The sequence below is a fragment of the Mesoplodon densirostris genome, chromosome 3, assembly GCF_025265405.1.
Source record: "Mesoplodon densirostris isolate mMesDen1 chromosome 3, mMesDen1 primary haplotype, whole genome shotgun sequence".
NCBI lineage: Eukaryota > Metazoa > Chordata > Mammalia > Artiodactyla > Ziphiidae > Mesoplodon > Mesoplodon densirostris.
The window spans coordinates 83,463,979-83,490,683 of NC_082663.1; the positions used below are offsets into that span (position 1 = coordinate 83,463,979).

General features: G+C 33.9%; 1 protein-coding gene across 1 annotated transcript in view; it reads right to left on the reverse strand.

Annotated features, from left to right (window-relative positions):
- The window catches only part of ST8SIA4 (ST8 alpha-N-acetyl-neuraminide alpha-2,8-sialyltransferase 4), a 104,265-nt gene that overhangs the window by 69,814 nt on the left and 7,746 nt on the right, over window positions 1-26,705 (reverse strand). Inside the window, exon 3 of the mRNA XM_060093200.1 lies at window positions 18,441-18,698. Within this exon, the coding sequence (XP_059949183.1) occupies window positions 18,441-18,698 (258 nt within the window). The remainder of the gene's footprint in view (window positions 1-18,440; window positions 18,699-26,705) is intronic.

A 26,705-nucleotide genomic window follows, 5' to 3' on the forward strand; every position in this document is an offset into this window, starting at 1 on the left:
TACCATTTGGTCTTAAGCATATTATACAAGGCCATTCAGCCACGACATTCCCCAAATCCTGAGCAGTTATTAAACAAAGGGCTTTTAGGTATCTAACACATAAAAATAATACTTATATTTCAGATCTCTTGAGGGAAAGGATTTTCGAAAAATGCTGGTAAAAGGTTTGAATATCTAATTGATGTGACTTTTTGAAATATGAAGCTTAGGGTTAACAGATGACTTATATGTGGTATATCATTAGGTAGTAAACAAAATAAACAAATCCTCAAGTTGATAGAAATAAATACAAAAATGACACATATCATGAAAATAACTAAGTGATTAAACAGAAGAGAGATGTTTTTTCACAAACCCAGATTTGTTTACATATTTGGCAAGGGTGAGAAGAACAGTGTCATATTATTTCTACGGAAATCACAGAATGAAAAAAATTAAACTCATTCTAGAAAACGAAGATCCAAATACCAGAGAAATATGTTAGACTATGGCATTTCCACACTTCAGTCAAAATCAAAATAGAGTCATTGGGCAAATTTGCTACAACTGCACAGATATTATTCAATAACTTAGTTTTCTGTGGGGAGAGGGAAAGGTATGCCAAGGAATGGATATATTGTGCTTAAATCAAATAAACTTGCATGGGCGTGATTGTTTTCTATTTCACAAAAGTGAATATATATAGTAGCAAGACTAATATTTATTTAAATTATTATAAATTTCAAGTTTCTGGAAAATTCAAATAAAGGAATATTAAGGATACCCTCTAAATCTTTCCTTTGTAATTAAAAATGAAGGATCGTTTTAACTTTTCTGAAGAGGGTATGAAGAGAAAATTCTGGCAGCTGTTGAGAAATTCCCTGTTCATTGTCTCGGGTAAAAATCCATTATTGGGATATTTCAGACAAGGGGGTGGGAAACCAAGCAATATCTTAGAATGTATTTTCAAGTACTCTTGTCCTAGTCAGGGAACTGGACTACTCCATTGATCAGTGGTTGCTGAGCAGTTAGTACTGTTTTACAGAGGGAAGAGAACTGATTTAGCATGGAATTTATGTTCTTAAAAATTATGTTGTACTTTAAAAGGAAAGAAACAGCATTCATGAAATATTATGGCTGATACTTTAATTATCCATGCCAGAAAACCAAGGCAGAAGAACTATAACATTTTCTCTTCGCAATTCATGGTGTTAATAAACTAAGTACAATGCGGTCATCACAGTGGCTGTGGGAAACATACTTGAGTTTTCTAACTTTCAGTGATTACACCAGCAAACCTGTCATAGTAACAGTGCATTGACATTTAACTTTCTTGTTTAAGAAAACAAAAATATTTTTGATTTGTCACTCTATAAATATATTTTTTCTTTTCATTTTTTGGAAAGTATAATCTAAATCATTGAAAAATGATTTCTAATTTAGTATATATAATTTACTTGACACTTGGTCCTGGAAAGACAGTTGGTATAATGTTCAGAGGAGTTAGGTATTCTGATACCATCAAGCATTCAGAAAAGTATCATATCATGAGTGGATAAAAATGAATGTTTCATTTTCTAATATCACAAGGTAGGCTAAGACAGCTTCACATTCATTACATCATATTTATTCTAAGTGGATTTTTCTCATACTCTGTTTAGTAGAAAATAACATTTTTGACTGGCGGAAAGCCCTTGATCTCCATAATTCTTTTATCTTCCATATCTGGTTCATCACAAAGCCCTAAAAATTCATCTCAGAAACTTCCTCATGAATATATTCTCTCTTCTCTATTTCTATTGATATTTTCTCAGCTTAGGTACCACCATGTTTTTTTGAACTATCATTGGAATAATTTCCTAATTAATTATTTTTCAAACTGTTAGCTGGAACAATTGGTGGATCATGAATTGATCTGCAATTTTTAAAGAATGAAAAAGAACAAAACTGTCTATAGTAGAAAATGACAGTGTTCCATGCACATAATTTTATGGAAATTTATTTCAGATTTACGTGTGTGTGTAGTAATAGTAGCTGAGGAAGCAATAGCAGGAGTATATCATGATATAAGTTGTATTTCTTGCTATGCATTTTTTTTAACAGTACTGAAAAACATTGCTCTAACCAGTTCTGTAACACAAGGACTCCAGCTTGATCATTCTCTGTTTCAAGGATGGTATTATCTTATTAATATGCACATTTGACCATGATACTATCCTAACCAAAAACCTTCAGAGATATCAGTCCAAGGGCTTTCATAATTTGCCCCTACCCTTACTTTCCAGAACTTTCTCTCTATACGTTTGCCTGTCTTAGATCCCAATGGCATCAGACTACTCCATGTACTTTTCTGTCTGTGTTCCTTTATTTATGATGATACCTCTGCCTGAAATGACTACCTCTCTAAGACACTCTAGTCTCTAACCTCAAAAAGTCCTATTTTTTCTTAAAACTCAAAGGTTAATATCCACTGCAATGTTTCACATGATTTCTTTGGCAGAACTAATTGCTTCTGCTGCACTGTTCTAAAATATTTACTTATATCTTTATTCTACAATGTATGGAACTTGATTACATTTAGTTGCTTGTATAAGGTTGATATCTTTAATGCAATTAGTCAAGCTAACCATAATAATAATGACGGTTACTCTGCGTAGGTGAATTGAGAACCTGTTTACAATGGTATTTGATCTCTCAATCTTCTAGGAGTGCTGCTGAGCATTTAAATCAAGTCCTGAAAATTCACAGGCCCATGGGCCACAGGTTAACGTAACTCTGAAAAATGGGCAATTTTGCTGGGCTATTTCCCCATTTAAAGGGGACAGGCTCTCATGGGCTTGATGATAAATGCCAAAGAAAACATATCTACCACCTGGTTTGGGCCCTGAGGCTGTCAGTTTGTGAGCTCTGCACTAAATCTTCTGATTCCCTGTACAAAGAGTTCAATTTTTATTTTTAACATGTATGTTCTGTTAAACATGTTAAACATGTTTCATTAGAAAGTTGGTCCAGTGTGTGTTTTTGGAGGTGAATTAAGGAACACAAAAGGTACTAATAAATATGTATTAAGCTGAAACCTGCATTTTAACTGTAGTTGTTAAAATATTTAACTCTCAGAAGGTGTGCTAACTAAAATACACAAAAATTGAAAAAAGTCATCCTTTTAAGGTTGGAATTATTTAAATTACAGCAAGAAATACAATCTGTTTCACTAATGTGAACGTATGTGCATGTTTAAAAGGTAAGTAGGATTATTGTTAATGATCTCAGTCATCGAAGCTTAAAAAGCATGAAAGGCACATTCACACAATACTTCAGTAAAATGATGTATGCCAAGAATAAGGGCAAGAATATCCATACAAATACAACATTCCTGGAAAGGGAATTATTTTCCTGTCCCAAACTGAACTGCCTTAAAACTTAGTTTCACTCATTTTTATAATTAGTTCCTTCTGTCTCTCTGGCAGCAATGTTTTTTTCTTAGTTCTCTTATTACTGTCACTGTACTATTTTGTTATTCCTCTCTTCATGTCTGTCTCCTCCATCAGACTGCAAACTCCAAACAGAACAGACCATGTAATTTATCCTTATATCCTTAATACCCAATGGAGCCCCTCAGAACTTGTCATCTAGCGGCTGCTTGATAATTGTTTGTTGAATGAAGAAATACTTGTTGGGGCTTCCCTGGTGGCGCAGTGGTTGAGAGTCCGCCTACCGATGCAGGGGACACGGGTTCCTGCCCCGGTCCGGGAAGATCCCACATGCTGCGGAGCAGCTAGGCCCGTGAGCCATGGCTGCTGACCACAACAGGAGAGGCCACAACACTGAGAGGCCCGCTTATTGCAAAAAAAAAAAAAAAAGAAATACTTGTTGAATTAATGTGACTACAAATTAATGGAACCACTGCTTCCAGTTTTAAACTTCAAATAAATGTTTTTATTTTTTAAAATCGTCATATTTAGGAGCCATACATTTATGCCAAAGGATACCAGTACTTAAGAAATAACTATGGAACCCTAATTTTGAACTGCTTTTCTAAACAATTCTGAATCACAATAGAAAAATCCCTCTCAATTCTTTATAGGATCACATGCTTTTGACTCAAGACCATGTTGTTCAGTCTGATCATTTATATAATTCACTAAACATAATAAGAGCTATCAGTTACTACCTTATGCAAGATACTATACATATCTAAGTTATTCAAACTTTAAAGAACATCCATATAATTAAGTATAAGTAATCATATTCTACAAATGAGGGGAAAAGAATTCAGTTTACAAATCCTCAGAGCTGGGATTTAAATCCAACTTTGTATCTAAAACACTATGAATCCAAAAGTTACTGCACGATACCGCAGGTTCAAATGATTTTCATTGTCCAAAATACATATTCATTTTCTCCCTCTCCCCCCGCCCATGCACACATACACTACACTTGACACTAATGACAGAATACAGAACTTGACTGCAAAACTATAAGTTGCATTTTTATGTGTTTGTTTAAACAAAAAATATATTTCCTGCTTAATATCACTCAGGTAGTGCTAGAGCTGTAACATGACGCCAAACCTCCTAACTCCCATATATATCACTCTTCTCATCTATACTCCAGAATTTTAACATAATTTTCAAAATTAAAATTGTTTTCATTTCCAATTTAGAAACAGTATTTGTGTTCACATACAAACACTAACAAAAAGAGAAGTTAAAATACTCTTCAAATATAGAACACTTGTACATCTCCCTCTAAAATATAATCACTATTAACATTTGGCACCATACTGACTTCTAATATGTTAAATAAAAGTTTCCAGTAATAGCATAAGTGAAGCTGTGGTTCCAAGAATTTTGGTGGATGCCAGTGAAATAGATATGGGAAGTAGGAGATCTTATCTCCCAGAAAAATGTCAAGGTCCTTTCCCCAAAACTATACTAAATGATGCTGGTATAAAACAATTTCCCTCCCTTTTGATAATGCTTGTATTCACTGGTTCTTCTTTATATATTTTGTACATATGGTGACTTCCCAAGGCCCTGACCTCATCACACTTACAATAATTCGTATGAATCATTAAAATGTAGTCTTGTTCCATAGAAAACAAGCTTATGGTTACCAAAGGGGAAAGGGGGGGAGGGATAAATTAGGAGTTTGGGATTGACATATACACACTACTATATATAAAATAGATAACCAACAAGGACCTACTGTATAGCACAGGGAACTCTACTCAATATCTTGTATTAACCTAGAGTGGAAGAGAATGTAAAAAAAAGAATATATATATATATATATATATATATGTATATATATATATCTGATTCACTTTGCTGTACACCTGAAACTAACACAACATTGTAAATCAACTATATTTCAACCAAAATTAAAAATAAACAAACAGACAAAAACTTAGTCTTGTTTTTCTTTGGCTAAGAAGTAATACCCTTCCACTGATTTTAAGTCTTAACATTGGCTTGCATACATCAGGAGGAAAGACAACACTCCTGGACCAAAGGAAACAAAAAAGCCAGATTAGAGGATACAGTATTAAGTATTAAGTAGAGAATGCTATTTCCACAAGTTGACTGATGAAAAGGAAATTTATAGAACATGGCAACCAGAAAGAAAAAAAAATCACACAACAATGCAAGTTGACAGGCTCTATTCCAAAGTTGTCTACTGAATCATAAGAAAATAGAGTCATAGGGTTTCAGAGCCAGAAAGGAATTTATGAGTCCATCTAGTTCAATGGCTAGATTTGGCATATCAGGAACACTGAAGCTCAAAATGGTTTATATTACTTGTTCAAAGTCACACAGCTATATTTAGTGGCAATACCAGCAAGAGAATCCAAGTTTCTGAACTCTTTCATGAGTATTATTTCAACTACACTCTTTGGGAGAATATATACTGCTTAGCAACAATGACCATTTTAGTGCAAATATTTACATCTTCTGTGTATCTGGGTCACAGATATAATTTTACTACAATGATATACAATACTACCAATACATTAATCCTAAACCATCAAAAGGAAGAAAAAAATACATTTATTGAATAACTAATTTGTACTTGGATTTATTCTAGAAAATTTCACACACATTATCTCATTTACTTCTATACTCACAAAAAAGGGAAGATAGAGATTATTTCCCTCATATTATATATAAAGAAACTGGGGCTTAGAGAAGTAAATAAATCACTTAAGACTGAATATAAATTAGATGGAAAAGATGGAACTTGAAACTAGATTTACCTGACTTAAAGGTTTATCACATTTGATTAAGATGTTAGCTCCTATGAGAGAAAAGGTCATGAGTCTCCTGCTTGATGATCTGTCTCTGGAATATTTTGACATATATTTTTGGCACATAGTAAGTGCTTAATAAAAGAAAGGAATTCTCACAGGATGGTCCACAGACCATGACTGGAGAAAATGCTAAACACTATAAAGTCAGCTTGGTGTTTATTCAATTTTTTACTGTTTTTTCCCTAGCTTTATTGAGATGTAATTGACATATAACATTATGTATGTTTAAGGTATACAACATGATTATATTATATATGTACATATTGTGAAATCATTGCCACACATAGTTACCATTCACACAGTTACCAGTTTTTGTGTGTGTTCGATTTTATTTGTTGTTCAATTTGTTTTGTTAGCCTAGACTTTGAAGAATGGCTGGTAGTTTGTGGAAATGTCGGACATTAAAATGGCCTTCCCTCTTCTGTCTTTCATGCTAGGTCACAAAAATTTGAAATGTACACTAGTTAAGACCATTTCTCACTGGTCTTCACATTTCAGAATAAACATACAACTAAAAACTTCACACTCTAGTGCAGCACTGACTGCTATTTCTAATTTAAAAAGATAAGTGTTTTCAATCTTCATTTGAAAATAAAGTATTGGACTTTGAGTATGAGAGAAAAAACTTCTGTTGTTGCTTCCTTCTTCAACTTACCATGTACACTCAGGAAAGTCACTTAGACTCTCTGTTCTATGGAAAAATGTGGTTTGTTAACCTAAGCCTAACTTCTTCAGAGGAACCAATGGGAACCAATTTGGATTATTCAAGATTCATTTTCTGTCATCCAAAAAATGTGGCATATTTATATTCACTATCATTTTCCCTTTCCATGTATTATGTAATTCATAGAGTCCTTGATTTTCTTAAATTGGCTTCCACCGTCTATCCCCACTGTCTCTATCTTACTTTGCCCCTCATTATCTCCATCCTTAGACTATTTTCAGTATTCCCATCTTTGTCCCCCTGTAATTGATCACCTAAAAATCTTCCTGAAATTTAAATGTGATCATGACATTCCTCTCCTGAGTGGCTCCACAGACTACTTGATAAATTAAATCCAATCTCCTTAGCAAAATACAATGGACCCTGAATAACCTGTCAGCTTCCCTCTCCAGCCTTACCTGCTTCTTTTGAGCCACACAACCTTCTATTCCATCATACTGAAACTATTCACAGGCCCAGAAAAGCCACTCATTCCTACACCCAGGTTCCTTGGTGCATCATAGATCCAGTTTGGACTAGGTCTCACTCTCTTTTCTCTCCTTTCCTTATTTCTTCAGTTTTCATCATAATTTAACTCGTGTTGCTTCTCTCAGGAAATCATCCTTGATCATCCAGCTTATGTATCCTCTCTGCCTCAATATCAGTGCCTAGTTCTGTGAGTACCTCTAATAAAGCAATTTGTGCATTATCAGTTCATTACTTTATTTTCTTTACAGGACTAAAATCATCTCAGATGTAAAGAATTGATCTCCATTTTTGTATCTTCCTGATAAATAGGTGAATAAAAGAATGAAGGAATTAATGAAAAAATTATAAGAAAGATCAAAGCTATGCTATGTATCACCTGAAAACAATAGGTACTGAAAAGTTCAATTGTGTTTGGCTTTGGAGTACATATTTTGGGCTGATGTCCACTTACAGATGAATTTAATAGTAGACAAATAACAAATGCTTTAAACCCAAAACTGAAGGTATATTTTGAAAATCTATGGAATGACCAACTGCCCATTTGCTAATGCTCCTTTGATGTAAGGAAAGGATGATCTCTACCATATTTTACATTAGTATGAATCTTATCATTGAAGTTTATCATCTTACTCTGTCCTATGATTTGGATTTCATCACATTTGCCTCCTCTAGTATCTTCCTTATTGAGTGTTCTTTCTCTTTCTTACCTTTGATTTATTTATTACCATGGTCCTTCCATCTGCAAATGTGCTCATGCTTCTATACCTTTACATTCCTCTTAAGCTTATAATAAGAACAACAACAAAACTCCAAAAAGAACAAACAAATAAGCCAACAAACTGTAAGGACCTCTCTTGGACTACAGGATACCATGTAAATCCTTAACATGGTGAAACAATCCTTCATTATTTAAGGCCAACATACCCTGTCATTTCCCCTTCCATATTGTCCTTCAATATGAACCTAATAGTAGAGTAGTCCCAAACACTGCCTTACCATAAGACCATTGAAAGCATTTGTCTTTGTGCTTACTGGACCCTTTGCCTGAGATTCCTCTTTTCCATGTGTTGAATGACTAATCATCCAGATGTACAATGATTTACTCATCCTTTCTTGCTGTGTGTTAGAAAATGCATTTATACTTCAACAATCGTTCACATTTGGGTAGATTCCTAGAACTGGAAATAGTAAATAAAGGAATCTACTATTTTTAAGGGTTGGGGGACATTATAAACCTGATTTTTGGAAAAGTTGTATCAATCTATATTTTTAAAAGCATTTCAAAGGAGTGCCAACATCAGTATAACTTTATGCTGAATACTAAGAACTTTAAATATCCTTGTTAGATTGATAGATGAAAAACTGTAGTTTTTTTTTATAATACTGCATTTTTAGAAAACAGTCACCCAAGTCCAGGAAGTGCAGAGAGTCCCAGTCAGGAAGCGCAAGGAGGAACACGCCAAGAGACATAGTAATCAAACTGACAAAAATTAAAAACAAACAAAAAATACTAAAAGCAACAAGGGAAAAATGACAAATAACATACAAGGGAACTCCCATAAGATTATCAGCTGATTTCTCAGCAGAAACTCTGCAAGCCAGAAGGGAGCGGCATGATATATTTAAAGTGATGAAAGGGAAGAACCTACAACCAAGAATACTCTACCCAGCAAGGCTCTCATTCAGATTTGATGGAGAAATCAAAAGCTTTACAGACAAGCAAAAGCTAAGAGAATTCAGTACCACCAGACCAGCTTTGAAACAAATGCTAAAGGAACTCCTCTAGGCAGGAAAGAGACTAGCAACTTAAAACAACCTGGTACATACATAGACTGCTATATCAAAACCTCATGGGGGGCTTCCCTGGTGGCGTAGTGGTTGAGAGTCTGCCTGCCAATGCAGGGGATGCGGGTTTGTGCCCCGGTCCGGGAGGATCCCATATGCCGCGGAGCGGCTGGGCCCATGAGCCATGGCCACTGAGCCTGCACGTCTGGAGCCTGTGCTCCACAATGGGAGAGGCCACAACAGTGAGAGGCCCTAGTATGGCCAAAAAAAACCCAAACAAACCTCACGGGAACAGCAAACCCAAAAACTACAATAGATACATGCACAAAAAAGAAAAAGCAACCCAAACACAACACTAAAGATGGTCATCAAACCGCAGGAGAAGAGAATAAAAGAGGAAGGGAAGAAAAAAGATGTATAAAAACAAACCCAAGACAATTAAGAAATGACAATTGGAACACATATACTGATAATTACCTTAAATGTAAATGGATTAAATGCTCCAATCAAAAGACATAGACTGGATGAATGAATAAAAAAACAAGACCTGTATATATGCTGTCTACAAGAGACCCACCTCAGACCTAGGGACACATACAGACTGAAAGTGAGGGGACAGATGAAGGTATTCCATGCAAATTGAAATCAAAACAAAGCTGGAGTACCAATACTCATATCAGACAAAATAGATTTTAAAAATAAAGACTGTTATAAGACACAAAGAAGGTCACTACATAATGATCAAGGGATCAGTCAAAGAAGAAGATATAACAATTGTAAATATATATGCACTCAACACAGGAGCATCTCAATATATGAGGCAAATACTAACAGCCATAAAAGGGGAAGTCGGCAGTAACACAATAATAGTGGGGGACTTTAACACCTCACTTTCATCAATGGACAGACCATCCAGACAGAAAATCAATAAGGAAACACAGGCCTTAAATGACACATTAGATCAGATGGACTTAATTGAGGTTTAAAGAGCATTCCATCCAAAAGCAGCAGAATACACATTCTTCTCAAGTGCACATGGAACATTCTCCAGGATTGACCAAATGCTGGGCAACAAAGCAAGCCTCCATAAATTTAAGAAAATTGAAATCGTATCAAGCATCTTTTCCAATCATAATGCTATGAGATTAGAAATAAACTACAAGAAAAAAACTAAAAAACCCACAAACATGTGGAGACTAAACAATATGCTACCAAACAACCAACGGATCACCGAAGAAATAAAAGAGGAAATCAAAAAATACTTAGAGACAAGTGAAAATGAAACCACAACAATCCAAAACCTATGGGATGCAGCAACAGCAGTTATGAGAGGGAAGTTAATAACAATACAATCTTACCTCAGGAAACAAGAAATATCTCAAATAAACAACCTAATCTTACACCTAAAGCAACTAGAGAAAGAAGAACAAACAAAACCTAAAGTTAGTAGAAGGAAAGAAATCATAAAAATCAGTGCAGAAAAAAATAGAGACAAAGAAAACAATAGCAAAGATCAATGAAACTAACAGCTGGTTCTTCGAAAAGGTAAACAAAGTTGACAAACTTTTAGCCAGACTCATCAAGAAAAAAGGGAAGAGGACTCAAATCAATAAAATTAGAAAATGGGATAGTCATTTTAAAACAATGTTTTAAAATTTAAAATAGTTTGTCAAGTCATTGTCATTTCCATTTTAAAAAAAAGTATCTCTTGTAGATAAAATCTTTTTATCCAAGGAGTGACATGATTGGAAAAAAAAGTTAGAGCCTTACCTCACATCACAATCCATAACGAATTCCATATTTAGTTTACAGTAGAATTTTAAAAACCATAAATAATTAGAATAAAATAGAAATTCTGATTTCTACCCAGAATATGTATTTTATGGTTAAAATCAATAGAAATAACAAAGATAATTAGTTTTTTTAAAACTATAAAATTTCAGATTAAAAATATGAATAAACCATTAAGTAAAAATAAGGTAGAAAATATATGTAGCAAATATCACATAAGCAATGTTGGTATTTCTAAAATATAAAGTGGTTTTTGTTTTTGTTTTTGTTTTTTTTGCGGTACGCTGGCCTCCCACTGTTGTGGCCTCCCCCGTTACGGAGCACAGGCTCCAGATGCGCAGGCTTAGCGGCCATGGCTCACGGGCCCAGCCGCTCCACGGCATGTGGGATCTTCCCAGACCAGGGCACGACTCCATGTCCCCTGCATCGGCAGGCAGACTCTCAACCACTGTGCCACCAGGGAAGCTCTAAAGTGGTTATTTTAATTAATAAGAATTTTAAAATATCTTTCTAAAGCCTGCACCAGTCTCCCTACCAGAAACTTAGTTGTTTGCAGTTAAAACATTTTATTTAAGGACAAACGTTCTCAGTGAGAGTGCAAGGGGAAAAAAATAAGGCCATTTTTGTGAACACGTAGAAAAGTAGGCATATTTTTTCTCTCCCAGAGAAGAGTCCATTTTGCTATAAAAGAGTTAGCATTCATAGAAGGTCAAAAAAGATGATTTAAAGTTTGCCATAAATTATCCACCAGTGGAGAATCAAACACTGAGTTATAAAAATGTATTGTATCAGTCAAGGTAAGTAAATTCTTCCATCTTTTTCTTTTGTGAAACATCTCATCCCTTCTCTTAGGAAGCTAGATCATCATAAAGTAAAACATTTTTATCTTATTACTTTGGTTTCCTGAAGAAATATATCTCTTCACTACAATTCTTTCTAATTTTATATACTCAGATTTTATAGACACTCCTATCTGAGTAGTGTTCCTGTGTCTTCACATTTCATATTATCTAATATGTTATTCAGTGTCAACTATATACACTTTTGATATATTTGATAAATTTGAGGAAGGTTTGACTTCTTGTCTATATAAGACAAAGAGAATTTGCATTTCTAGCCAATGGTCATGGCTATTAGAAAAAGTGGTAATAAATTTAACTTTCAACTACAACATTTGACTCAAGCAAGGTGTGCTTTAATATCAGTCGACATTAGTTTAGATTTACTGTTTATGCATTTCTTTACTATTTATATTTCCCAACTGATACTTAGAAAATCACTTTGAAATGATAGGCTTATTATTATTATTATTATTAATATCATTGGATGTTGGAAATAATCATGTTTAGAACCTAACGTATTTGTCCAATACTACATTTCCTGGCTTTATTTTTTTTATTTTATTTTTTATTGAAGTATAGTTGATTTACAATGTTATATTAGTTTCAGGTGTACAACATAGTGATTCTAATAATTGTCAGGAACCCAGCTTTTCTGATTCCCAATATCTAGGACATTTCACTATACTACTCATCATATTTCTGTATTTTCTTTTTAATTTTAAGGGTTTAAATGACCATAAATCACCTTATATATGACTCCTCTTACATATTAATTTTGGAATTCAGTGTTGTATTCAGTGTCTAAGGCAAGAATATATGGACACAAACCAAAATTTTCTCAATTCCTACATTGATTCTTTCATTCAATAAATAAATAGCACATACCTTAATGTATCAAATTTGGTACTAGGTCCTAACGATACAGGCTAACTAAATCAGACATGGTGAGGAGTCCCAGCTTCCCTAGACCATACTGTTTAGGCATATTGAGAATTCCAGAACATTACAAACCTTAATGCACATAAGAATCACCTGGGCACTGTGACCAAATGCACATTCTGACTCAGCAGGACTGGTGCAAGTCCTCACATTCTGTATTTCTAACAAGCTTCCAAGTGATGTTAATGCTGGTAGTTCAGAACCACAATCTGAATAGCAAGGATTTACTTATATAAATATGTATATATTTAAATGGATATTTTAAGTGATCTTTCATTGCTGTTCCTATATTTTAAGAAGAAAAATATGAACCAAGAGGAAATTAGAAGGGAATTGGTCAAGCACTGCAGGAACTGAAGATGTTGATTAACAAAGGAAAAACGAGCAAAGTTGTCTAGGCTAGAAGAAGATGGGGACAAGACAGAATGCAGGAAAGGGAGGTAGAAAGAGAGAAATAAACAAACAAAATTAAATTTGGAATTCCAACCAGCCAGAACAACAACAACACAAAGTGTTTTGCAGCTCTTAGTTAACCATTTCTGAGTCATTCAAGTCATACTGATTATTTCTAGTATCTCTGTTTAAGCACAGTGAGGAGTGGCATTTGATGGTCAAAAAATATCAGTTGCCAATTGTAACTGTTAATTAACCCCTCCCCTCCCCCAATGTTCTCTATATAACATCAAAGCTAGTACACTGTGGGACCAGGTTTACTTTAGATGAGGCTGAACAAGATCCCTCTTCTATGGAAAACCAGTACTGACAGGCTGCCTGACATTTCCTACTATCCACAGACAGCCCAGAGAATGGAAAGAATGCCCCATCATCCTTACCTGGGGGGAAGAGAAGAGCAGGGAAGGTGGAATGAGGATTTGTTCTCCACCACCTTTCAGCATTAAAATTAGGAAATATCTGATTTTTTTGGTTCTCATTAGAAAACCACAATTGTTAAGTTTATGAAATTCTTGAGTATAGACAATACAGATATTAGAATGTACGTTTTTGTAAATATATATGGGACTAAAATATCCAAAAAATGTGAAAAATAAAGGCAGGAAAATTGAAAAGCACTTTATATATCATTTTGCAAAATCCAAAACAATTTTCACCACTAAATAGTTGTATTCTTTAATGTAACATATGCACTGTTACAATAATTTTACACCTAACACCAAGAAAAAAAAAAAAAAAGACCCAAGAAAGGATTCAAAGATACTTTTAAACAGATTGCACGAAAGGAGTTTTTAACCCTGTTTTCCTTTACCTACAGTGATATATAAAGGACACATTATGTCTTCAAAACTCTAGATTCTTGAAATATTATAGCAAAACTTTAGATAAGTAATTATACATGGGGTAAACTTAGGGCTGAGATTTCGTAGAGGCAATTCTGTGGTTTCTGTGAGTAGGTAAGTTGTAACACTCTAAGGAAGATAGGAATAGTTCATACAATAATCTCAGTTTCTAAAACTAAAGTATAGCAAGGCGTACAATTTCATCCAATATCACCTACAATGAACTCTCCTCGGACCCCTGGAACCTATATTGGGTGATGGCTTTCCTCTGCAGCATTGACTCCATCTCTTTCCAATATTTAGCATACGTCAGGCCATCCAAATATAAAATATAGAATTTAATATCAATAGGACAGTGTCTCTAATGCTTACCAGGTGAGAGAAGGTTTATAACTGACACATCAATGTCAGATTAAACTAAATTTTTGCTTATCTGGAGCTGTATGACAAGATCTTTAACATCACAAGAACTTTATTATCCTTTATGAATTTTCCCTATCAGACAGGATTGTAAGTCAAGAAAAGCATGATATTTTCAACCTGAGTGAGTGACTGACCACCCATGTTTCTCTATCCTGGCCTCTTCCTTACAACATGGCACTCACTCACTGATTGAGGAACTATAGACTAACTGTCTTGAGGGTTGCACATATAAAAATCACTGATCAAGTGGACATAACACTATTATTTAATTATGATTTTAGGCATTTTTTTATTAAGAAATAAAATTATTTCTCTTACGTCCAGTTTTCTGTTATTTAGGTACATATGAAACCTAGATTTTACAAATCAGTTCAATATTTAATCAGTAATTAGAGAATCGAAGTAAGGCTTTAATTGATTTTCTTATCCTCATTTTTTTCCTTTAAGCTCCTATTTTGTATGATATCCCACAAAACGCAGCATTTAATTTAATTGATTAACTTATGATACAAACAGCCACTGAGGGAATATCTCTTCTAGGAGAGGAAATGCATGACACTGTGTGTGTGTCTGCATTTGTGTATAGTTACCATTACATGGGCAAAAATACAACGTGAGCACTTTTCACTGGCTTATTTAAAAATATTGCGGGATATTAAAAATAACTTTCTCCAGAACTACACTTCACAGGACAATAATGCCATGTATCTGCACCTTGCCCTCCTCCTCAATAGCACAACTGTTTGGAGCAAGAGATTCCTGTTTGCATATGATAATGCATTCTGTACATCATTAAACAAAGAAGATAGCATTTTATTTCTTTAAAGTACTTTCAGAAAAAATAAAGTTTAAAATCTAACTAATGCTGAATGAAGATATTATATAAAAATAATGCTTTGCTTTATAAAGTTAGAGGTCAACTTGAACATATACCTGGGTGAATCTGATCCTTGAGGGGGTCACTGAACTAACAGTGCCCTCTGCAAGCAGATCAGGTATAAGTTATCTCTCTCATAACAAACTTACTATCTAACAAGAAAAATGGGAAACAAACAAACAAACTGGGAACAACAGGTTACACATGCAACCAACCAACCAAAACTATCTATACCTATGCTGATATGCATATACACAATACAGCTCTGGGAAGGTGGGAAATTTGAAAGATTTTTAAAGATTGTTACTAAAATTTGTAACAATATTAATCAGTTTGACATGCATGGCAAACTATTTCAAGAAATAGGGCTTTGATTGAGGTTTAATGCAAAAGTCCTCTTTGATGTTCTAGAGTAGAATAGACACATGTACAGTAACAAAAGGTCATATATGCTTGGGGAAGAAAAAGATATTTGACACACAGATGATGAGTCAGATGCCATGAGAAAGATTAGAATTTTAGGAAGGATGGAGGTCTGGTAGTGATATGTCATTGAAGTCCCTTTTGTCCATGAGACTCAAAGGGATGAATTTCCAAACTGGATATTATTACAAAAGAAAAAGGTTTTTCTCCAGGGGTTATTTGTTTCTAATGAAAAATGTATTCCTGCCAAAGTTTACCTGGAAAATCAGAATCCCAATCCTGGGCTACACTTCCCTAATATATACTTTAATCTAGAACATTCCAACTTCTAATTTTGGAAAGCAGTAAAAATAGGAGGAAAAGAAGAAAAAGACAATTACGGCAATAATTTTCATGCCTTCATTAAGATGCTTATCCTCATTTTTTTTTTTTTTTTTTTTTTTTTCTTTTTGCGGTTTGTGGGCCTCTCACTGTTGTGGCCTCTCCCGTTGCGGAGCACAGGCTCCGGATGCGCAGGCCCAGCAGCCATGGCTCACGGGCCCAGCCGCTCCGCGGCATATGGGATCCTCCCAGACCGGGGCACGAACCCGTATCCCCTGCATCGGCAGGCGGACTCTTAACCACTTGCGCCACCAGGGAGGCCCTATCCTCATTTTTTTATACTTCTTGGTAAGAGCATAACAATTATAGACTCAGGATTGGTCACTATTGTGCTCTTGTTAAATAAGTTTTTAAGGTAACCATAGCTTAGAAAAGTATAAAGAACCTCTTGAAGTTCGATTATGCTCAAACACCAGTGAGTGACTTAACAACAAACAGATAACTTCTGGAGATCTAATGCACTGCCTAATGATTATAGCCAACAATACTGTATTATCAACTTTAAAGTTGCTAGAATACTAGATCTTAACTGTTCTCACCACAAAAAAAGAGAGGAGATAATTATGTGATCTGATTGAGGTGTTAACTGACACTACAATCTTAATTTCAGAGTTAAAGGTGAGGCTGAATCTAGTGGGTTATGTAGATCCCAATGCTAAAGCTTAAAGGGGTGTAGGAACAAGGAGTCAGTCACATTCGGATCCTGTAGCCCTCCTGGATTAATCAACCTTACAAATTCTCTTCTTCACCTTGCAACAATTTCTACTGTGCTCTAAAATCTTTTCCTCTTCACTTAATCTGCCCCCTGATTTTAATCTCTTCAGAAATTCTAGAAGCCTTACTCTTCCGTCACAGCCATAATTCACACAGACTTCAAAGTTTGAAGCTCGTTACTTCCACTTCCACTGTCATTCCCTCATCAAATATTTTTGTCTCCTCTTTGGACACAATTTTCTTGGTATATCTACATATTGACAAGGTTTTTCTTTCAGTTCAATCAATTTAAAAGTTCAGGTTTTTAAAGGCTCAACTGATGTCAAATCAATCTCTGATCCTGCATCCCACTGAGAAAAGATAGTATGGCAAAATGTTTGTAGTTATATTCATTGTTATGAATTGTATTCTCTGAGAGTACTCTCTTATGATTTTTCATGGTTATTATTCTTTTATTAAAAACTGTTGCCTATTTATGATTAATACTTATATAATTGTATTTATTTTTAATACTATAGTTAAAAAGATTTTTTTCAAGATCTATACTTTCAAAGCCTGGATTCCAGCATAGCTTCAAGGCTTCAAGTTATTTGTCAACATGGCAAATCAGCATACTTTCCTATCTATCTTTATATTGCAGTATTTCATATTTCAAAATACACATTTCATTTATTCAGCAAATATTTCTGAAGAACTAAAACAAGCCAAAAAATCTATTTAGATATACTGAGAATTAAAAAGTGCTAATTAATATCTGTTGTCATTACAACCTTAAGTCTACTGTTGTCTTTTTTTCAGTTAATCAAAAGCTAACTAAACACATGACTCATCAAATATCTGCTGACGATCAATGAAAAACAAATAGCTATGTTTAATTTTGTGAGAAAACTAAAAGACTAAAATATACTACCATACACAAGTACCATGTATAAAGAGTGAGGAAAGCAATTTGGTCCAAGGTATCAAATATAAACTTGTTAAATTATGTTCTTAGACTACACTAACTAGTTGACATTAAAAAAGTAATATTACCTTATATGTTACATCATTGTATAATAATGTTCATAATTTTATGAATAAATAAAATAATATAATTTATTGACTATAAATAGGATTATGAATATAATTAATTAAGTGAATTAATTCATTCACTAATAGAAATAAATAATTATTTCTATTAGTGAATAAAATAGTTTTTCTGTGTATTATATTTAATAAAATTGTCATTTGGCCAAAAAGGAAAGATGGTGTGAATCTTATTGCTATGAGATCATCTTTTCTTTCAATGATATAATAATTTTAATTTTACATTCCAGGGTAAGTGTAAGTTTGGATACTACACAGATAAAGACATAAAAGATAAATATTCGTTTGAGATTTCAATAATTCATAATATTAATATTAGATTTAAACATTTCTGCCAGTGTTCTACTCCTAAGTAAAGGGTCTTTGAAGAAATTATAATCTTTAGGAACAAAAGAAAGCTCACCTTATTACAAAATTGTGACTGTCAATCTCTTTTCCACATTCACTATCTAGTAGAATGCCAGAATTTCCAACAACCGCACAGGTCTTAAATCTTCGATTTTTCATTGGTGAAACTTCAGGTAGGAGGCTATGCAGATCCTGAGAAATATTTAGTGTCCGGCGTCTGTCCAGCACATAGTGTATGACATCACCAGGCTTAAAACTGCTCTTGACCACTGAGACATCTCGTTCTGCATCTAGGAAACGAAGAATGTTCTTCCTATATTTGAGATACAAGCAAAGTTTTCCATTAATGACAACATGTCCAAGGACTGGTAATATCATTTACAAAGTAACATATGATAAGATATAAATTGGTAAATCACTAACATTTAATATTCAGGTGGTAGCTAAACCAACCAATTAAGTAGATGCTAAAGGAAATAAAATATATTTTTAAAACGTCATTTGCACATAGTTTTTCAATGATTTTGTAAATAGATATATAGTATACACACCTATCTGTGGAGTGAAAAAGACCCCCTATCAAAATTTATAGAAAAGTTTATTAAATGAAATACTATTGCCATGACTTGACTTTCCTTAGCTAGATAGTATTCTGCCAGACTTAATTATCTATAATCATCTATTTTGTTCAGTGGTGTCTAGTTAAGGTGAATAGAAAAACTTGAAATTGTTAAGAATCATAATTTAGTTAACTCTATTAAAAGGATTGAATGTTCCAATAAAATTATTAACATTTATCAAAATCATGTGTATATTATAATTATTTGAAGTAAAGTTAAACTACAGCACTATATATATATGTGTATATATATGTATATGTGTATATATATATATGTATATATATATATATATGTGTGTATATATATATATATATATATATATATATATATATATATATATATATATATATATATGAAAGTTTTCTTCCAAGCTCAAGAATCCAGGAAATAAGATGGCTATATTAGAGGAAAAGATGGACAGATAGAACATTGGACCTTACAGGGCAGAGATAGCTAACTGTTCCTCAGTGTTCTTTCTTCCCTTCTTTCTTTTCCTATTTGAATCTTCTAAGTTTTACTTGGCCACACTGATACTCAGTTAGAACATTTCCAAGTTTCCAAACCCAAGTGCAGCTGGGTGTGGTCACATGAATTAGTTTTCTTAAACAGGATATGAGTGGATCAAGTGTATCACTATAGGAGAAAGAAATAAACTTCTGATTTGTTTGATTCACTGTATTTTAAAGTCTCCTTTTTTATGGAAGCTTAGCCTATCCCATAACTAATAAAGAAATTGATAAAAGATATGAGATACTACATACACGTATACGCACATGCTAAGTTAGATGATGGAAAATAAGAAAATAGATATGGCTGCCTGGAAAGCTGGTGACTCTTGGCATGATACAGAATAGCACCTTATAAAACTGTGGTCTATAATAACTTAGGAGTCATACCCTTATGTAATAAACTTGTTGCTCTTGGATAATTGGTTAAAAGGTGCTAGTATGTTGTTTTATGTTGGTTACTCCTTTTAGCAAGGAACTAAGAGCCAAAGTCAGACATGAAATAGCCAAGTTGCAAGTTGAGTGGAGGAGAATATCTCTGGCAACGGCCTATAATCTAAACTGTGTGAGAGTCCAGTAACTGGGACCTCCTAAATGACTCCAATAATCCAATTAGCAAGAGATACAACTATAAATCAGAGCCATGCTAGCAGCAAGGATATTGTCTTCTCCCCTAAGTCTATAGATTCAAACGTCTTAAGAGTAGTTGCCAATAAACTGAAGAGAAGGAGGGTTAGGTCAGAATAATTAGGGGAGAATCAGAAGGCTAAAGAACTGTGTTCAGAAGCAATCTTTAGGTGGGGTTATTCATACCGGGAACAAACTCCAAAGAAATAGCTCAGAAGCCTAATAAGTTTTTGAGAGAATTATATTGACAAAGAAATCTATGAATCTGGCTTACAAAAGTTTGGGATTGCTTGATCCTCAAGCTACCAAACATATACCACCCAGAAGCAATCTGAGAAAGCAGTCTTCTGGGTTGGAAGTTGGATATTACTTACTGAAGGGCTCTTAACTGCAAGCTTGAATTTTCAGAATGCTCAAAACAATGTCATTATTATAACATTCATGATAGGATAGACATTTTCCTCTAAGACTATTATTGTTTAAGCTCCATCACTATTTATAAATTTTATTATTAAGCACAAAATATGATCTCTTCCTATCACTCCATCAAAAGGGCAATTCCGGGCTTCCCTGGTGGCGCAGTGGGTGAGAGTCCGCCTGCCGACGCAGGGAACACGGGTTCGTGCCCGGGTCCGGGAAGATCCCACATGCCGCGAAGCGGCTGGGCCCGTGAGCCATGGCTGCTGAGCCTGCACGTCCGGAGCTTGTGCTCCGCAGCGGGAGAGGCCACAGCAGCGAGAGGCCCGCGACCGCAAAAATAAATAAATAAATAAATAAAAAGAGCAATTCCCCAAATCATACTCATAAGCCAGAAGCATGACTAGCAAGGAGGAATGCAAAATAACTAACTCATCTTTCCTTTTGTTTTCTTTATTTTGGTTTGCTTTAAATAGGTCCCACTTTAACGTGTAATCTAATTAGGAAACCAGATGATTGAATACTTTATTTGGCCAGATTTTATACACAAGGAATACACCCATCAGCTCTCTGAAAAAGAGACCATTTAAAATTTTTTTTCTCAAATATTTGGATTATCAGGTTTGCAAGGAGTAAAATTTGTACAGGAAAATCTATATAAATGCCCTACAAATGAAATTTTAAAATTAATAGAAATTATCAGGCATTATAATAATCATCTTAACAAAGTACAGACTACCTAAGAAGAGAATTGCTGGTGAAATCAGCAACCATAGAGCATATGAATTGCAGAAAATTGAGAACTCTTTCATTATGTTAAGCACATGCGATTCTTCACAAAAGTTAACAGCTAGCACCAAGAGCAGCAATCAACGTTTGTACAAATTAACTACCACTTACTTGTTTGGTGAAAAAATTAAATAATGCCTGACACCTGTATTTCAACAAAAATTTTTTTTTCATTTCCTGTGAAAATGACAAGCTTGACTCTAAAATGAAGACTGCACGGATGTGGTCAGATCGCCAAACTAGATGGTGTTATCATTTTCCTTTGAACTTAATTGAAAGGGGTTGCTGTAAGTATTTGAAGATGCAACTCACAAGTAGTGGCATGTTTGCAAGCATGAAGTGAATAGAGGTCCAGATTTCAAAGAAGACTCTTTAGCTTGGAAATCCAAAAAGGAAAATCCCCTTACTCATAAAGTTAACACTTAAACGCTTGTCAACTGATAGCAAGAGGGACTTTGCAATCACAGAACCTTTGCTGTGTTATAGAAAGTTAGCAGCAAAAATATTTGCAAACATACATCTTTTAAATCTGAGTATAAGAGAACACCTTTAATTTATTCATTCTTAGGGAAAATTGATATTTAAAAAGTGGACTGTAAGGGTTCAGGAAGAAAATAATGCTAAATGTGATAAATAATTATTAAGTACAGATGATACCATTGCATGTATTACTCCAATGCTGTCTTACAGGCTCAACAGTAGTTTATTTTTTAAATGGAAGCAGTAAAAAATAGTAAAAGTATTTTCCAAGACAGAATACAAAATACCAATTCACACAGACTAATCAAAATATAAAATGTAAGTTTCTTAGAGAAAACTCAGAACAATTGTTAGTGTTGAATTTGCTTTTTTAAACTGTAAAGGCGGTGGGGGGGGGGGGCCTTGAATGTCTCTAGTTTGTTCTTTTTCCTGCATTGAACCAAACTTTCATTTCTATTTTAGGGCTTAAATCTACACATGGAAAACTATCTGAGCTAAGATTCCTGGTGTAGGATGCAAGAAAGACTGAAAGTAATTACTATGAGTGAATATACTGATAAAATGCTTAATATTTTCTGGTAAGAGTAAAGTTAGTTTTTTTTTTCTCCCTAGTAGGCTGTAGGTATTTTTAGATTATAGATTTAATGGACTGTAAAAGTTCTATGGATTTGCTAAGTCTAACTGTTGTTCAGACTGTAAATCTATTTAAAAAAAAAAAAAACAGAAAGAAGAAAACTAGAGCTTAAATGTAATTAACTAAATATCACTGGAAGCCTGAAAAACTCTTGTACTTATGCTGAACTGAAACAACACGTTAAGTACTACCAAGGAGAACATATACGCTTTGCTCAAAAGGTACTTGATATGAATGAAAACAGCAAGTTAAACAAAATTACTTCAGAATGAGAGAGATAGAAAGAAAACTCTAACTTCTGGGCTCTAAGGAAGCATAAATCAACAAAAGCCGACATTTAATATGCAGGCTGTACCAGTATAAGTTTTTGTAATATGTGGTCGAGTTACTACCAGATTTTTAAAGCAGAGGATTGTGTTTTCTGTGTGCGACTTAAAAGAACATTAACAACAAAAGATTCCTTACAGGTCTCTGTCATTCTGTTAAGCATAATGTAACTTTTGAAACCCTATTCGAAAAGCAAACACCTAAGTTCAGCAACTGTTTTAACGATAAAGATAACTGATAGAAATCAGGAAATATGCTTCACTTTTGGTAAGACTAAAAAATTAGTCATAATGATTATATTTTTTGTTAGGCAATGCTGGCTTAAACTGAAAGACTGGTTTAGACTGTGAAACTGACAGGAATAGATTCTATACAGAAACTTTTCAGCTGAATTTTCAAGTAGAACTTCCCTTTCAACATCACCCACCACTTGAAATAGCAGCTGCAGAGTCCTGGGGAATTAATTTTCTAAACATTGTTTTCACTTGTGAAATGTTACGTATAGCTAACCTATCACCAGGTGCCACTCTTTCTTCTCTGTAGGTTTCCTGTCAACAACAAGCACATGTGCTGTGGCAACTAAAATTAATCTAAATGACATTGTTGACTCCATCAGCAAGTATTGTGAAGCAAATCTTACAGCTGGAATGCATCACAAGTTGAGAAACAAATTAGGTAGTGATACATATATTAGAAATCAGTTTTTGCAAACTTTTGACTCCAGACAAAAATCAGTGAATCAATTCAGTTGTTAGTGACATAGTTTACTAAAAAGAAAAAAAAAAGTTTAAGAAATGCCAAGTGTTTCATTATGCCTACAAAAAGCAGACAGAACACAATTTTTTGTCCTCAAAAGATTATTTCTGCAAGACAACATGCCTCGAAGCTCTGAAAAAAAACATAACCTATAGCTTGTTAGGGCTTCTGAGCTAAGGGTTTTAGCTGTTATAGGAAAAATATTCTAGTTAGTATTAAAAGAAAAACCCTGAACACAACCAAATGAAAAGGCAAAATTGTCTCAAAAAAAAGCTTGAAGAAAAGTACTTTTTAGTTTAATTTACACCTCAGATAGACATTTGATATTTGGCCCAGCATTTGGTAATATTGGATGAATACTATCTTATATTATTTTAGAGTAAAAAACTCAACTTCTCTGTACTTCATAAAGACGCATTTTAATAGTATGCATTTTTAGTATTAAACAATAGTCTTCCAGAAGATTTATCTCATAATAAGAGTTCTGGCTCCACTGTCAGGCCTGGCTTTGAAGCTTGACTCTGGGACTAACAAGCTGTGTGACCCATGACGTGTGCTATTGAAGTGTATGTGGACCTTTTTCTAAAGTAAATCAATGCATGCAACAGCAAATTCTTTTTGACAGTTGAAGCACATATAAATTTGCAATTATGTTTAGTCAACCTGCAAACCTTATTTGGTTAAGAACTTCGATATATGATAACACTAAGAGTTGAAAATATTTTTACTGACTAATTATGATGTGCTTATTCTGGTCCTGATGAGTAGCTGAGCTCATACATTTCTATACATCCATATCTGGTACTGTACGTAATTCTTTAGGTTTTTCTATCCAACATATGAAAAATGAGGGGGAAAGAAACAAACAACCCAAAGATGAAAAAAAGTCAAGTCACAAGTGTTGGACATGACTAGATAATTTCTCAGTACAATGTTCACAGATATACTCACAACATCTGATACGTCTTAAATGTATCATTTCTTAGCTTACAATAATAAAGAACTACTACCAATAACATCAAGCCTTTAACCAAGCTAATTAGTTTAATTGTGAAGTTAGCTGTGGAATTCATGAACTTCCCTAAATCTTGATGAATTTTCAAAGTACAATGAACTAATACATGAAATTGTCTCTCTCAGACAACTCCCCAGAGGTACAGTTGTTTGATGAATATATATGAATCAATTCTTGATGTGCTTATGAAAGCGGCAGAGTGCATATAGGGCTGGAAGAATCAGTAATAAGAAAGAAAATCATGTCTACAAATGTAGGGAAAAACAATTTATCTTCAGTGACTGTTTCACAATTTAATGCAAACAGATAAATAATTTATTAGGAATATCACAAGTGCATTAAGTTTAATGAGATTTTTTAAATGAGAAAGATTTGTAAGCATAGTTCAATAATGTAAGATCAAAAATGATTGGTTGTAACATCTTAATCAAAAGCTTCAAAGTAGAATTTTGAAAACACTTGTAAAATATGCCCACACCCCCTCAAAGACACAAAATAATGTGGTTCTTCATAAATGCTATAGATGTGGGGAAAAAACAAAGGAAAATAACCAAAATACTTTAAGATTAGTTTCAAGTATGATTTAAAAAGAAAGCTAAGCCAATAATCAGGTATTTTTATATTCTATATTTTTATTATAGGTGTCAAATTGATTGATACTTACTAGTCACTACAGCTATAGGCAATTATAATTTTTATGAACTGTTTGTACATTGTACGGTAATGGTTTTACAAATTATTATTTCCTTGTAAGGAAGTGACAACTTTGTATGTCTTATTCAATATTTGCTCACTGTTTTATTGTTTACTTATGTGTTAAGGAGAACCATATGAAGAGTACTAACATTTCACTCATATTATTAGCTGTTATAATTGAAAATAAATCACCCTCAAAGATATGAATGCAACCTTCATTAATTTGTAAAGTTGCAATAATAAATTGCTTGGGTCAGTTTATGTTAAATACCCTTAGCTTGAATATCTTAAAAATAGCAATAGATATAGCCTCATGCACATCTATAGTATTCATTTTTTCATAGATACTAGGAAGGCATGGCCAGATATATTGATTAAACTATTGTTAATTATGTATTTAATTTATTTATTAGACTTATCTGATACATTATTTAGCATGGCTAGATATATTAAACTGTTACAATTTCTTATTTTACTTTACTTTCTTCTATTACTTTCCTTTACCTGATCCACTGAGCCTTACATAATTGACAACTTCCTTGCCAAATCATTCAAACTTGAAAGTTCTCTTTCTAGGCATACTCAGAGATCAAATATTTTCTTTTTTAATCACCCATATTTCTCTTTTTCCAATCTACTTCTAAGAAACATAAATCCTTACTCTCTGCTAAACTCAACCACACTGTATTTATGGCCCCATCTAGTTCCATATCCTATAGCTTTTTCCTCATAATTATCTCATCTCTTACAGGGTTTCTAAATTCAAATGTAGGTATAGGAGTATGAGTTAGTGAGGAAGACACTAGGTAGGTATCATGAGAAAAGGGAGCTCCAGGTGTAAAACTGTCAAACTGGAGAGCTCGTGGTTCGTGTTGGCTTAAGCCAAAGAGTTCTCAGGAGGAACACAGGTCCAGAGTTGTCACATTTTAAAATTTCTTAAGAGTATATGAAAATCTGTACTTTTATAAGAAATCTGCTAATTTTTTAGTACTGCTTTAAGTTTCTTTTTACCCAGTTGAAATAAATATTGCTTGCTGAACATATTCTACACAAAAGACACCAATTTATAAACTCTGTCAGAGTTGCACTACATCACACGCTACTCATTTCACTGTTCTTGCACTCTGCCTACAAATACATAAAGTTCACCCTAAACTAAAAACAGCCAAACATACACCACTTGACATTGCCATGGTTTGATTCCTGTCTCCATTCCAGTCACTTTGAAAGCTTTAAAACAAAGTAGTCTAACCATTTCTGAATTTCCATGGCGCCCATTTCTTTTTAATTTCCAGACATTCTTTCAACTATATTTCAACATGTAGTGAGTGCCTTTGCTGCAATGCATTCTATGAATTGCGATGCATACTCTAAAGATGAAGATAGTAGACTCTTCCTTAAAGGGGCTTATAATCTATATTATACGTACATGTGATCCAAGAAGTGAGGAGGT